Source organism: Dama dama, chromosome 5, assembly GCF_033118175.1.
Source record: "Dama dama isolate Ldn47 chromosome 5, ASM3311817v1, whole genome shotgun sequence".
NCBI classification, from domain to species: domain Eukaryota; kingdom Metazoa; phylum Chordata; class Mammalia; order Artiodactyla; family Cervidae; genus Dama; species Dama dama.
In genome coordinates, this window is record NC_083685.1 from 53,309,783 (window position 1) to 53,323,051 (window position 13,269).

Here is a 13,269-nt window from a genome sequence, read left to right on the forward strand (position 1 = left end):
TTATTATGATTGCTATCATTATTTATGTAATGTATGCATATAAAATTCATTAAAATACATCTCAAATTTATGTGCATAATAATGTTAAATAGCAGGCTTATTTAAATTCTCTTCTACTGATGTTAACATGTAGGAAAATATTGTATTAAAAATTGTTTTTAAAACTGTAAAGTCATTAAATAATGTACAGTTAATCTGAAACTAAAGTTCAGATAAAGTTAGTTGAAGACTTAAAATATAGGAAATATAGTAATACCTTTAATCTATTAATAAAAGTTTCAGTAGGATGGTACTATCAAATTCTTGCTTGCCCAAAATACCACTCAAATAACTTGTTGATGAAGCAAAGCTGAGTTCATTGCTTACTGCAGTAAGGGAGAAAATACCTTGATAAGAGTCTGTTCAAGTCTTGTGCCTATTTTTCAACTGGACTGTTTTCCTGTTGTTGAGTTTTGAAAATTGTCTATATATTCTGACTACAAGTCTTTGTTAGACATGGAATTTACAAATATCTTTTCTATCCTGTGGTGCCTTCTCTTAACAGTAAATTTTGTAACACAAAAGGTTTTAATTTTAATGAAGTCCAATTTATCAACTTTTAAAAATGGATCAAGCATTCTGTGTCATGTCTAAGAATTCTTTACCTAATCCTGGGTCCTAAAGATTTTTTTCCCATGTTTTCTTCTAAAAATTTTGTAGTCTCATCTTTTATACTTAGGTGATATACTTTGAAATAATATTTGTAACAGGTATATGTTTACATCGATTCTTTTTTAAAATATATATAAATATCCAGTTTAAAAAAAATCAATGCACTAAAATTTGTAAACAAAATTTAGGTAATTACAGCAGAGAGATAGTATTTTCCTAAAAATACAAAGTAAAGAAATACTCACAAGAGCTTCTCCTGGGGTACACATCTTTACCAGAAAAATGTCCCCCAAGAGCAAATCTACGGGTTTATCTTTGTAGAACATTAAAAAAAAACGTACAAAGTCAGTTAAATCTTCAGATTTAAATAGCTTTCCTATGAAGAAAAAGGAAACAAAGCCCAATAACTCTTCAGTGTTTATGCCACATATCAAAACATCACCCTTATATACAGTTATTCATTCCACTGACATGGGAAAGAGTACAAAAATATTAAAAATTAAATATACCTATTCCTTGAAAAGCTTAAAGCATTAATGAAGTTGGAGGATGATGAAGCAAAATCATATATCTGCTTCAGTATTAAGAATTACCACTTTTGGTGGGATAAGTAAGAAGCAAGTTTAGAACCGTGAATACTCTCAAGAAATTAACTTTGATAACTAAGGAGGATCAACTGTTCAAACCACTTGCAAGACACATAAATAAAATGCAAAGTTTAGGACCTGTAACCTTTCACTTAGTTTTTCAGAAACTATAATTTGTAAGCTTATTTACATAGAACTTTATCAACATACTACATTTTTTACTTTTAGTGCTTAATTTTGAATAAAATAGAGTATTATTTCAATATTTGAACATTATTTTATAAGAATGTTATTTTCTTTCATATTTATGATTCTTAAAGATTTACTGTATTTTAAAGTATGATTTCATTACATCTAATTATTTATTTCTAACATATTGCATCTTTAACTTGAAAAATAAAGCTGAAGGTATAAGATTCAGGTAAATTTTCACCTTCAACAGTGTAAAACACATCTAGCCACCTAATAAATATGATAGTAGGATGTAGGAATTTTATTTTTCACTAAGACTTGAGTCTATATGGGTCACTTGATCTAGTGTATGGTTGTATTTGAATTTTAGGCACCTATGTACATAGTAACCAAAACAAGTAATTTAATGATAGAAATAGTTGATTTAATATCTGTTTCTTTATCTGCTGCCAGCATTCTGAAAATTCTATCTGGCAAGCTCATATTTTTGGAAAATACTGAACAACAGAATTGTTATTATGATAACAAAGAAAATGAAGCCTTTATAGATTTAAGCTTAAATAAGAATTCAGTATCATATATACAGTGTTTCTTGTGAATACTCTCTATCTTTCTACTACCTGACTTTTCTGAGAAAGGCAAAAAGAATTTAAAATTCTCAAAGTAATAAACCAACAAAATTATCTCTCCAAGCTTTCAGCGGGTATTACTGTCACCTACAATTTTTCTTTTTATTGTAACCAAAGCTGAGGAAAAAAAAAAACCTTTCAGAGTTTTAAAATTGGAATCCACACCACTTTACAGAAAGTTTGAGGGGGAAACTGGTCAGTATATGAAGTAGTAGATATAGAAGAATAGATGGAGTTTACTAGCAATCAGAGAAACGCTTTATTCTCCTCCCCATGGCAAACAAAAATTTTAATGGATAAAATCAAATGTTATCAAGTATATGGGGAAGCAGGAACTCAGATGCACTGCATATGAGAGTATATACTACACAGTCAACCTGCAAAGCAGTCTGGCAGTACTTTTGAGATCTGGCTATGTTTACCCCAGTGATCCCATCCCAGGACACATATATATCACTCCATTTCTTTGTGGCAGCAGACAGCTAGAAGCAGTCAAGGTCCACCACTCTGGGAATGGACAAGTCAAATAGATTATTACGTAGCACATATGCAACGGTAAGGAAAATGAACACAAAGCAACATATAGACAGCTATAAAATCTAGTTTTGTGGACAAAAACATAAGGAACAGAAATATGTTTATCAAATCACCATTTATGTAAATTTTAAACAAGTACAAACACAATGAACACCAAATCTTTTTCATGGTATCTGGTATTTATATGTATATTCTGGATGAAATATATTGAGTGCAAACCTATCATGAGAGTGGGTGGAAGGGGGGGGTGCTTTAAACAGAAGAATAAAAAAGGTCTCCTGCTTGTAAACAAAGATGAAATGCAATATGAAGCGAATTAGGTAACTTGGCCTCCTGCAGTGAGGGTTAAATAAAAGAAAACAGGATAGAAGGATGGAAGGAAAAAATGGAAGGAAGCAAAAGGAAAGTCTATAAAAGAATTATAAAAACAATACATTATGGGCACAATTTCAGGAACTTTTCTGTGCTGGGTATAATTCCTATGTTTTTACATTTTTTAAGCATGTTAGCTTCAGCATACTAGAAATTGAAAGGCCTTCAGAGTACAATAGTCCTGTTAAAATTCCTTCCTCTATAACTTTAATTTTTTGAGTTTCAATATTTTTCTATGTAATATAGAAGTACATCTTAGTCACTGTGCTAATATGTACCAGACTCAGAGCTAGCATTTATAAGTAGTAGCTGCCTTATGTTTTTATAACATGTGAATATATGTCAATCTGCTTATTTATACTGTTTATCTACAAAAAATTTGGTTTAAAAACACATTTTCTGAAATTCAGGTCCTCGAATCTAATTTTTCTGCTAAACTGATAGTATCTTTATAGAAATTATGCCATTCCTTTCCATTGAGTAACAATCTCTTTGATAAGTTCTTAAAAACTTTTGTACTGAAAATCTTGACCCCACAAAAATAGATCCACTGCTTACCTATAAATCCAAGAACTGAAAACTCAATATAAAGCCAATTATTTGAAGTGATGTTATGTACAAAATCTGTGATTTTTGTAAGGTACATCTTGTTAGCTATGATATCATCTTCCAGCTTAAAAAAAAAAAAAAAAAAGGTGTTAGTACCTTTGATGCTTCCCTGAAACCAATTAGCTTGAAAATTGAAAATACAATAGGAAAAAAACCACATTTTTATGATGTAGTAGATTGCTTTTTTAGCTCAATTCATGTTGAGGTTATTTCCTGTTAGTCAATTTTCATTTTCTAATTCTGAGACCAGAGATTATCAGTTTCTTTCCTAAATACTAACAAGTAACATTCAATCTAAATCCTCTTCAGAAGAGTCTATCCATCTGGGTTCATTTTCGCACTCACAACTATTTAGTTTCTTGGTTAGGACTAACTGGCTTTATGCTTAGTTGATAAGTGCCGTGCTGTGGTGCCAAATATTGTGCTTGGCAAAGAGGTGACAAAAGGGAGCTGGCACTCTCGGCCCCACCTAGCTGATTAGAAGTATGGTGCCAATAAGCCTAGAAATAGATCTCCATGAGGGGGTGGGGTGGAAAGGAAATTAGAATTTCCTTTTTAAGTTTAATGTGTATTATGTGGAATCTATAGATGAAGAGGGGTTCCTAAATGATTTGGGAAGATGCGCAAGTCCTCAGGCACAATACCAGGGCACAAAATAGAATCCTGTTCTTCCCAAAGGGGACGAGTACACTGGCTGCATCTTGTGTTTCTATTACATTGCCTCTAACTAGGAATCGAAAGGGATTTTGGTTTTTTACCGTAAAAAGAGAAGATCTGGCTTCAGGCCTTTCTCAAATCCTCTCTATTCTCAGTGACAATCTGCAGACTCCTGTCGCACCTGTGCACTCCCTCATGTGTGGTCTATACTCACTGCTGGAAATGCGGTATTATTATTTAACACCATGCAGGAATTTAGGAGGTACAAACTATACACAGTTGGTTTATTTCACAAACACATAAGACACTGTAGAGCTGTGTTACTCATAAAATGGGGCAACACAGAACAGCAATGATAACTGTACATATATAGTGTCTAACATAAGTGCCCAAAATATGTGTGCTTAATCTAATATACTTGTGAGTAGAAAAAATGTAAGTAATATAATTTATTTTCTTGCTAATTTGAGATTCTTTTTTCCGTTTGCTTCATGTAATTATAATTTCCTCTGTTAACAGTGACCCAGAAAGAAGACTGACACAGAACCAATTTTAAGCTTCCTTTTGGTGTTTTAATATAATGGATATTTTCCACTTTTTAAGTACAGAGCCAAGTGGAGGGCTACAATGAGGAAGGAAGTAACTGAAGGAGAGAAGGAGGATATAATACTTCCACTTTCAATTATGTATCTAAATAAGGTCTTACCTGTAAATAATACATAGCTTTGGGCTGGGCATACAGCATCAAAAAACAAAAATCTAATACTTGTTTGATTCTCCAACTAGAGATAAATAATAAAATTTGTTAACATTTTTCATTTTATTTAATTTTTATTTATAAGCATATCTCAGTAATCAGAAACAAACTTCTTTTACACTTTACTCACAGAAAGTACTCTCTACATTAAGTGAAACTGAATATCTTGTACTAAAGTTATACTAAAAGGTTTTCCAACTTTATTCAGTGGACAATGTCTGCCATTACTAAACCAGGATAATCTGCTTATTTTATGTTTTGGTTAGTCAAATTACCATTTATATAATAAAGTTAATATTCTTCCTGATCTTAGGTCTTGTTTAAATAAAAGTATGAAGAACCATTATACTAATTTAATACTAAACCAGATACTAGGCTGGGCTTCCCTAGTCGCTCAGTGGTAAAGAATCTGCCTGCCAGCGCAGGAGACTCAGGTTCAATCCCTGGGTCAAGAAGATCCCCGTGGAGGAGGAAATGGCAAAACACTCCAGTATTCTTGCCAGGAAAATCCCATGGACAGAGGACCCTCATGGGCTACAGTCCATGGGGTTGCAAAGAGTCAGACACGACTTAGCAACTGAACAACAACAACAGATACTAGGCCAGGTCCTGAAGCTCCAGAGAGCAATACACCGCGTGGTTCTTGCCCTTCTGGGTCTCATAATCTAGCAGGAAAAATAGAAAAATCTTAAACTGAGAGCCATAGACAGGTACTACATAAAGATATGGACAATGATGACTTATAATAAGATGGGGAGGGCGGAGCAGAAGGAAGAAGAACATTCAGCGTAGAGGAGCAGTACTGCAAAGGCATGGATGTGTGAAGGAGCATGCCACCTCTGAGAACACCGTGAGCTGATGGAAAGGAAGTCCAGGATAGTGAGATCAGCAGGGGCCTGCTCATGAAGGGTCTTTCATGACATGCAGGAAACTATATATCTCACATGAAAAAGGATTCTTCTGGCTAGAATATGGAGAATGAACTGGAGGCAAGACTAGGCTAGGATTAAGGGAAGCCAATAAATCTCCAATGGTCTGAACTAAGCTCAAGGCAGAGGACTGGGGATGAGAGGGATAATGTAGAGAGAGAATCTAAAAATGAAATGATGATGGAGTCATAAAGGACAGAAGGAAAACAAGGATCTAGAATGTCTCCCAGCTTTAGGACTCTAAAAATTGAGTAAAATGTGGGACATTAAAAGCGAAACAAAATCTCTAAAAGATATCTAGATTTGGACTTACCATTTATTACTTAAAAAAAGAACCCATTGCCAATAAGCTTCCTGGATAAGGCCTTTTTCTGAATCTTAATGTCTTTTGCTCTTGAGTTTTGAGGAACCAAATTATTATACTTCTTGTAATACATACCACATTTATAATCAAACAATAGCAATCCTTTGTATGTGTACAGAGCTTTTTATTTTTTAGAATTCTTTTATAAACACGACTGTATTTTATTTTTACAATGCCTTTCCTATATGCGTAATGTGGATTTTATTATACACACTAGAAAGTTGGGAAAGTTAAAGAAAAAAGGCTAAATTACCTGCCTCAGATGATCAGCAAATAGGAAAGCTGGGAGTATTACTAGAATCTAGGTGCCAGCCAACAGAAGCTGGCTCCAGCACACCACTGTGCATCAGATACTAACTACTACATGCTAAGTCTAACATTTTATCAGATGAAGCCAGTTACTTAAGGATACCACTTTTCAATATACCATACCTCTCTAATTTTTCTGAGTCGTCAGTTGATCCGGCGGCATGTGATATGTTTGGATAAAAATAAGCAGGTATTGAAATGACTTCTAAGGATCCAGATGTCACCTGCCTTTTGAATCTATAAACAGAAGTGGAGGAGTATAATTGAATTTGATTTACCAAAATCATACAATTAAAAAGAAGTTCCTTATGTATTCCATACAGTATTTTGATGTGAATTACTTCATGATGTATCTGATAATGACATCATACTTTTTAACTAATACTTTTTAAGCCAAAATATTTCTTTTCTAAGTTAGTGACACATGTAAAAAATTACAATATACAATATAAAATTAATATCCTCTTATAAAAATTATAAACTTTGACTTTTTCAAGTTTTCAATCAGATATGCACTCTAACAGATGCAAGTTAATTGACTAGTTAGCACAATATAGTAACTGCAAAAAAGCAAGAACATTAGAAGATTTAAATGCATAATTTTAGTTTAATAAGAGTCCTACCAAATAACAATGTGGCTCCTGAAATCAGACTGTCATAGAAAGGATTAAGTGTGACTCTTGTCCACAATTCTTTGGAGGAGTATTTTTTAGTCTCTTTATTTCTAAAAGTTAACATTTATAGACCAACAAGAACATCATTAAAATGCATAAAATACTGCTCACAAAAACTGTACTATAAATCTTGTACCATCAAGGTAAAATAATGAGAGACCAGGTAGAGCATTTTAAATGGTTTTCCATAAGAGAAAAATAATGTGACTTTAAATGAGATTTAAATCTAGGCATGGCATTATTTATTAAAATGGAAGCAGAACAGAGTTTATATGCATGATTTGAATTAGGTGCAAAATAGGCAGTCCTCGCTTTGAATTTCAGTTACATTTTAATTAAATAATGTCTGTTTTCCCCAACACTTTTCAAATGTGAGTCTTCATGGAATATTAGCTGAATAACTGTATAAAGTACAAACTTCACTTCCCAACTCCTCAGTTCATAAATCACTACATAAGTAACAGATGCACATCATCTCGTCACATCTCTCCAAGTCTGCTGGTAACTGGTCACCATGCATCTGCTTTTCAGGTCACTGATAGCCAGCAAAACATGCAATTGTGTTGCCTCCTGGTCTCCTAGTAATAAACAAACCCACACGACACTGAACAAAATAACCAAAAGAGGGGACTGGCTAATAGATGAAAGTACAGACAGTGATAATGCTGAAACTTTCTCTGGATGCAACTAAACGGCCACAGACCCTGGGAATGTTGACACCTTCGCTCTCCAGAGACCCGGGATGTGCAGCACAACTGCGAAGTGAAGGTGAACTTGCCTGACATAAATGAGGAAGATGCTTGTAGCGGAAAGGATATCCCACAGGATATGACGCTGGCAAAAAACTTCACGTTAAAGGAACACTCAGAGATGTTTCACGACATTGAAAATGTAAATGATAAAACGTAGGTGCCTGATCCAAACTCAGGAGTATGACAATTTGCCAAGGCATAAAAAAATGTTCAATCTGAATTTTAAGTTATAGGACAGGAAAAAGGCAAACAATGCTTAAATTACTCTTAATAAATTTTCTAAGTGAAATACTTTATTCTCAATGATTTCCATGTTTATTTATTTTTTAATTGAAGTACAGTTGGTTTACAATATTATATTAGTTTCAGGTGTACAACACAGTGATTCAACATTTTTATAGATTATACTCCATTTAAAATTATTACAAAATAATGGCTATATTTCCCTGTGCTGTACAACATTTCCTGGTTGCTTTTTTATACACAGCTGTTCGTGGCTGCATCTCACTCCTCCCCTGTCCTTTCCCCATTCTATCTGTGCATCTGTTTTGTTATGTGCACGTTTATTTTTTGGATTCCACATGTAAGTGGTAACAGGCTATTGTCTTTCTCTGACTTATTTCACTAAGTGTAATACTCCCTAATCCATCCATGTTGTTGCAAATGGCAGAATGTCTTTCTTTTTTTATGGCTGAGTAGTATTCCATTTGTTGTGGTGGTGTGCTCAGTCTTGTCTGACTCTTTGTGACCCCATGGACTGTAGCTCAATCAGCCTCCTCTGTCGATGGGATTTTCCAGGCAAGAATACTGGAGTAGGTGGCCATTTCCCACTCCAGAGAGATCTTCCCAACCCAGGGATCAAAGTTTCATCTCCAGCCATTGGCAGGTGGATTCTTTACCCCTGAGCCAGCTGGGAAGCCCAGTATTCCATTATGTACGTATATCTCACATCTTCTTTATCCATTCATCTCTTGATGGGCACTTAGGCTACTTCCATATCTTGGCTATTACAAACAAAGCTATGAACACTGGGATGCATGTTTCTCTTCTAACTAGTGTTTCCGTTTTCTTCAGATACGTACCCAGCAGTGGAATTGCTGGATCTTACACAGCAGTTCTACTTTTAGTTTCAGGGGGACTCTCCATAGTTAGTGGCTGCATGAATTTACATTCCCACAAACAGTGCACAAGCATTTCCTTTTCTCTACATCCTTCACCAGTATTTATTATTTGTAGACTTTTTGATGAGAGCCATTTTGATAGTCATGAGGTGATATCTCATTGTGATTTTTGATTTGCATTTCCCTGATGTTAGTGATGTTTAGCATTTTTCATGTCTCCACATTTTAAATTACAGTGTACTAGATGAATATTAGTTTTACTATATTTTTCATTTTTCTATACATTTATAGCTGTCAGAGAGTATTAAGCATTTTGACCAATGTTTAATGGTCATGAAACAATTGCTTGCAATTATGTAATCATATCAACAGGAAATGTTTGTAAACCTGTGTATTCCTTTTAGCTGATTCTGTCAAGAATTGCTAATAAGGATATCAAACTAGCATGGATTAACGCCATTTCAGGTAATGTGTCTTCTCTGAACAGTGGTTTATCATTCAGAGTAAAGCAACTGGTAGGATAGCATGGGATATGAGGGCATTTTAAGGATTTGCGTATAACACAACTTTTTTCCTAGGAAATCTTCTTTGGGGAAAACTACACATCCATGGTGTTTTATTTAATCTTGCTCAACTCTGTCTCCTTTTACACACATCAGCTATTTCAAGCCTTCCATACTGTTCTCAAGTTTATAGGCTGCCAATTAACTCCTCATTCTCAACATATGATCTTTACCTCTCTCACAGAGAAGAGAGAGAGCTACCTTTAAGGAGGGGACTGTTTCATTTCACCTTCCTTGTCCAAACTAGTTTTGTCTTACTCTTTCACCCATTCTGATCTTTTTTTTCACTTAGTCCTGCCTATATCTCCATGTGTACCTTGCATCCAGTCCCCCACAGTCCTTGCTCTATCAGCTTCCTCCCTCTTCACTTGAGCACAAAGAAAAACCCTCAAGTTGGCTCCCATCTCAGAACTCCCCAAACATGTCTCCCTCGAGCTAGTTTTAACTTTTCTCTCCGTCAGTTAAGCTCATTTAGAAGAGACAAATTTTGGACTCTGTGGGAGAAGGCGAGGGTGGGATGTTTCGAGAGAACAGCATCGAAACATGTATATTATCTAGGGTGAAACAGATCACCAGCCCAGGCTGGATGCATGAGACAAGCGCTCCGGGCTGGTGCACTGGGAAGACCCAGAGGAATCAGGTGGGGAGGGAGGTGGAAGGGGGGATCGGGATGGGGAATACATGTAAATCCATGGCTGATTCATGTCAATGTATGACAAAAACCACTACAATATTGTAAAGTAATTAGCCCCCAACTAATAAAAATAAATGAAAAAAATAAAAATAAAAACCAACCAAACAAAAAAAATATCACCTGAGTTTAAGAAAAAAGTAACACCAGGGAGCAATATAAAAAACTTCTTATTTTTGAGAGCCGTATTATTTATACCCTCAAAACTCCACAATAAAGAAAAACCTCAGTTGTTAAAAAAAAAAAAAAAAAAGAAGAAGAGACTTGTTTTTGAAAATTTTACTATGAAAATCACACAAAATATGCAAATCCCAAATCACCTGATTTAACAACCATTAATTTTTTAACTTGTTCATCTATGCAGTCCACATTCTTTGCTTAAGAATTTTAGATTCTTAGATATTGTAGATATCTAATCATAGATATCATATTTTACCCTTAAATTCTTCAGTGTGAAATTGTAAAAGGAAATTTATATTTATGTAACGACATGATAGGATCACATCTCACAAAACTAAGAGTAATTATTTAACATCACATAATACTCAGTGGATATTCACAAATCCCTAGTAGTTTAAGGACAGGGTCTAAAGGTGGGGGGTGGAGATAAGATGTTCAAGTGAGTATCCACTTAAGATCCTCTCATTGTAATTGGTTATCTGTTATTTCTTTTTTAAGTTTATTATCTAGACCAGTCACTATAGTTTTTCTTTCTTTCTTTTCCCCCATGCAACTGCCATTTTGAAGGAAGTGGGTCAGCTGTCCTAAAGAAGGTCCCACATCCTAGGGGTTTGCTCCAGATTACTTTCTCCTCTCACTGTATATACTCTGAACTGGAGCTTAGCTCTAAAGGTGTGATTAAATTTGATGAGATAAAATGTATATTTTAAGGCCGGACAAAAAAATTTAAGCATAAAATTCTTTGTCCCAACCCTCTCTCCCAGTGTACCATGTGCCTCTGCATTCCACACACATTAACCAGACCCCCTCAAAGACCCCCCAGCTAATGCATAAAGATCCTTTTTCTTCCCCCTTTCTTCTGGCATAAATTTCTTAGAAGATTAGTATCCTTTCTCAACTCTGTAAGGGTTTGTAGTGACTTACTGCTCACTTTGTATGTGCTTACCTGGACTATGTATCTTTGGGGAACTTTAGGTAGACCAGCACTCTGTCATTTTGATGTATGATCCTCTGTCTCAAAAATGTAACTGACTTCTACCAGGGGGAAGGAACAGTCCTCAGAGCTTCTGACAGTCTGTCTCCAAGGTTTTAATCCTAATTTGGCTCTACTAAAATTCTCTTTTTCCTTAACTTGTTAATTAAATTTTCATTGACAGATTCAAGGTCGTTTTGTTTTGTTTTGTTTTGAGGTTGGTGACCAGGTACACCCTACAGTTATTTCTTGGTGCATTTCCTCTGCATCATAACAGAAGGCACAAATGTCTGACTCTCTAACTTGCAGTGACATGGCCCCCGATTAGAGGGTCAGGAAAGGGAACTTGATCCCTTCCCGCTATTAATAATTATCCATCTGTTCTCAGCCCCCATTTCCCCACTTCCACAGTGCCAGATATTGTAGGGTGGGGGGTCTGCAAGCCACCATTCCAAGACCCCTTATCTGCTCCTTCCAGGTAGTCCCATGGGAGGCAGGAAGGAAGAGACTGGAAGGCAGTAGGAGGGTATTGTCCACATGGCTGGTTTCTGGAGAAGTCTCCAGCAGCGGCCTGGAGCGCGGCGACCTGGCAGCACCGGCAGGAGCAACAGGGCTGTGTCCCAGCATCAAGCACAGCGCAGCGGCCGTGCACGCAGCCTCAGACCTCGGGGCACAACCCCCTCTTCCTTTACGATTCTCCTGTCTCCTTTCTCCTTCTTTTTCTTCTCTCAGCTCTTGTGAACTTTTCTGGCTAATTTTATAATTTTATTTTTTATATTTATTTATTCGGCTGCACTGGGTCTTAGTCATGTCAGGGCATGTAGGATCTATTAACAGTTCCCTGAACAGGGATTGAACCTGGACCCCTGCATTGGGATCAAGGAGTCTTAGCCACTGGACCACCAGGGGAGTCCCTTGGCCAATTTTTTTGTATTAAATTGTCTCTATTTCCTCTCTCTGAACCACCAAGAGTTGCCCATTTGGCTGCTGACTGATACACCTTCCCTGAAAGCTTCCCCTCCACCTGTCAGTCACTTCATGATATGCCTGAATCGATTATGTTTCAAAATGGCAAGCTGCCAATTCTATTCATTCCACAGTCACTGACTGGAATTCTTTTAACTAGAATAAGTTGGCTTCATCTGCTAGAGCTATTTGGTGAGGGGAAAACAAAAAAAGCAAAGCATTGCTGGCTGAAACAAGCATGTCTGTTAGCCAAATTCAGCTTGAAGGCAACCCTAGCTTGTGGCACAAATAGCACACAGCCCTAGCACTGATCATAAGGCTTTTCATGACCTCATCATGACCTGCCTTATCTCCCATCAGTCTTTCCTCCTTAATTCCAAACATCTACTACATTCAGGAAACATCAGTCCTTAGAGTCCCTCCCCCACATACTCCCTCTTTGGCCCTTCTGCCTTCCCAAGCAATTCTGTTTGCCAGGCATTCTCTCCTCCTTCTGTCTGCCCGAAACACGTCTAATCACACTTGCACGCGGTCCAGTTATTAAGCTCTCGTGAAAGTCCTTCTTGGCTGAGCCTGGAGTTAAATGCTTCCTACTCAGTGTGTTGTCACATTGCCCTTCCCATCCCACCAGCTTTCCTGCTGGGGCTTGTTTTTTTTTCTTCTCACCAGTTGTATGGCCCGCTTAAGCATAAGGATTTGGAAGGCTGGGTCCATTCCACAGCATCTTGCTTGATAAAAAATTTCCTATCAGTTCAT

The 13,269-nt window shown here is 36.2% G+C and overlaps 1 protein-coding gene across 1 annotated transcript in view; it reads right to left on the reverse strand.

Annotated features, from left to right (window-relative positions):
• Positions 1–13,269, reverse strand: part of MGAT4D (MGAT4 family member D) — a 47,334-nt gene that overhangs the window by 4,066 nt on the left and 29,999 nt on the right. Inside the window, exons 6-9 of the mRNA XM_061140712.1 lie at positions 6,717–6,830; positions 4,941–5,016; positions 3,527–3,641; positions 897–1,027 (exon numbers count right to left, since the gene is read on the reverse strand). Coding sequence (XP_060996695.1) covers positions 897–1,027; positions 3,527–3,641; positions 4,941–5,016; positions 6,717–6,830 — 436 coding nt within the window. The remainder of the gene's footprint in view (positions 1–896; positions 1,028–3,526; positions 3,642–4,940; positions 5,017–6,716; positions 6,831–13,269) is intronic.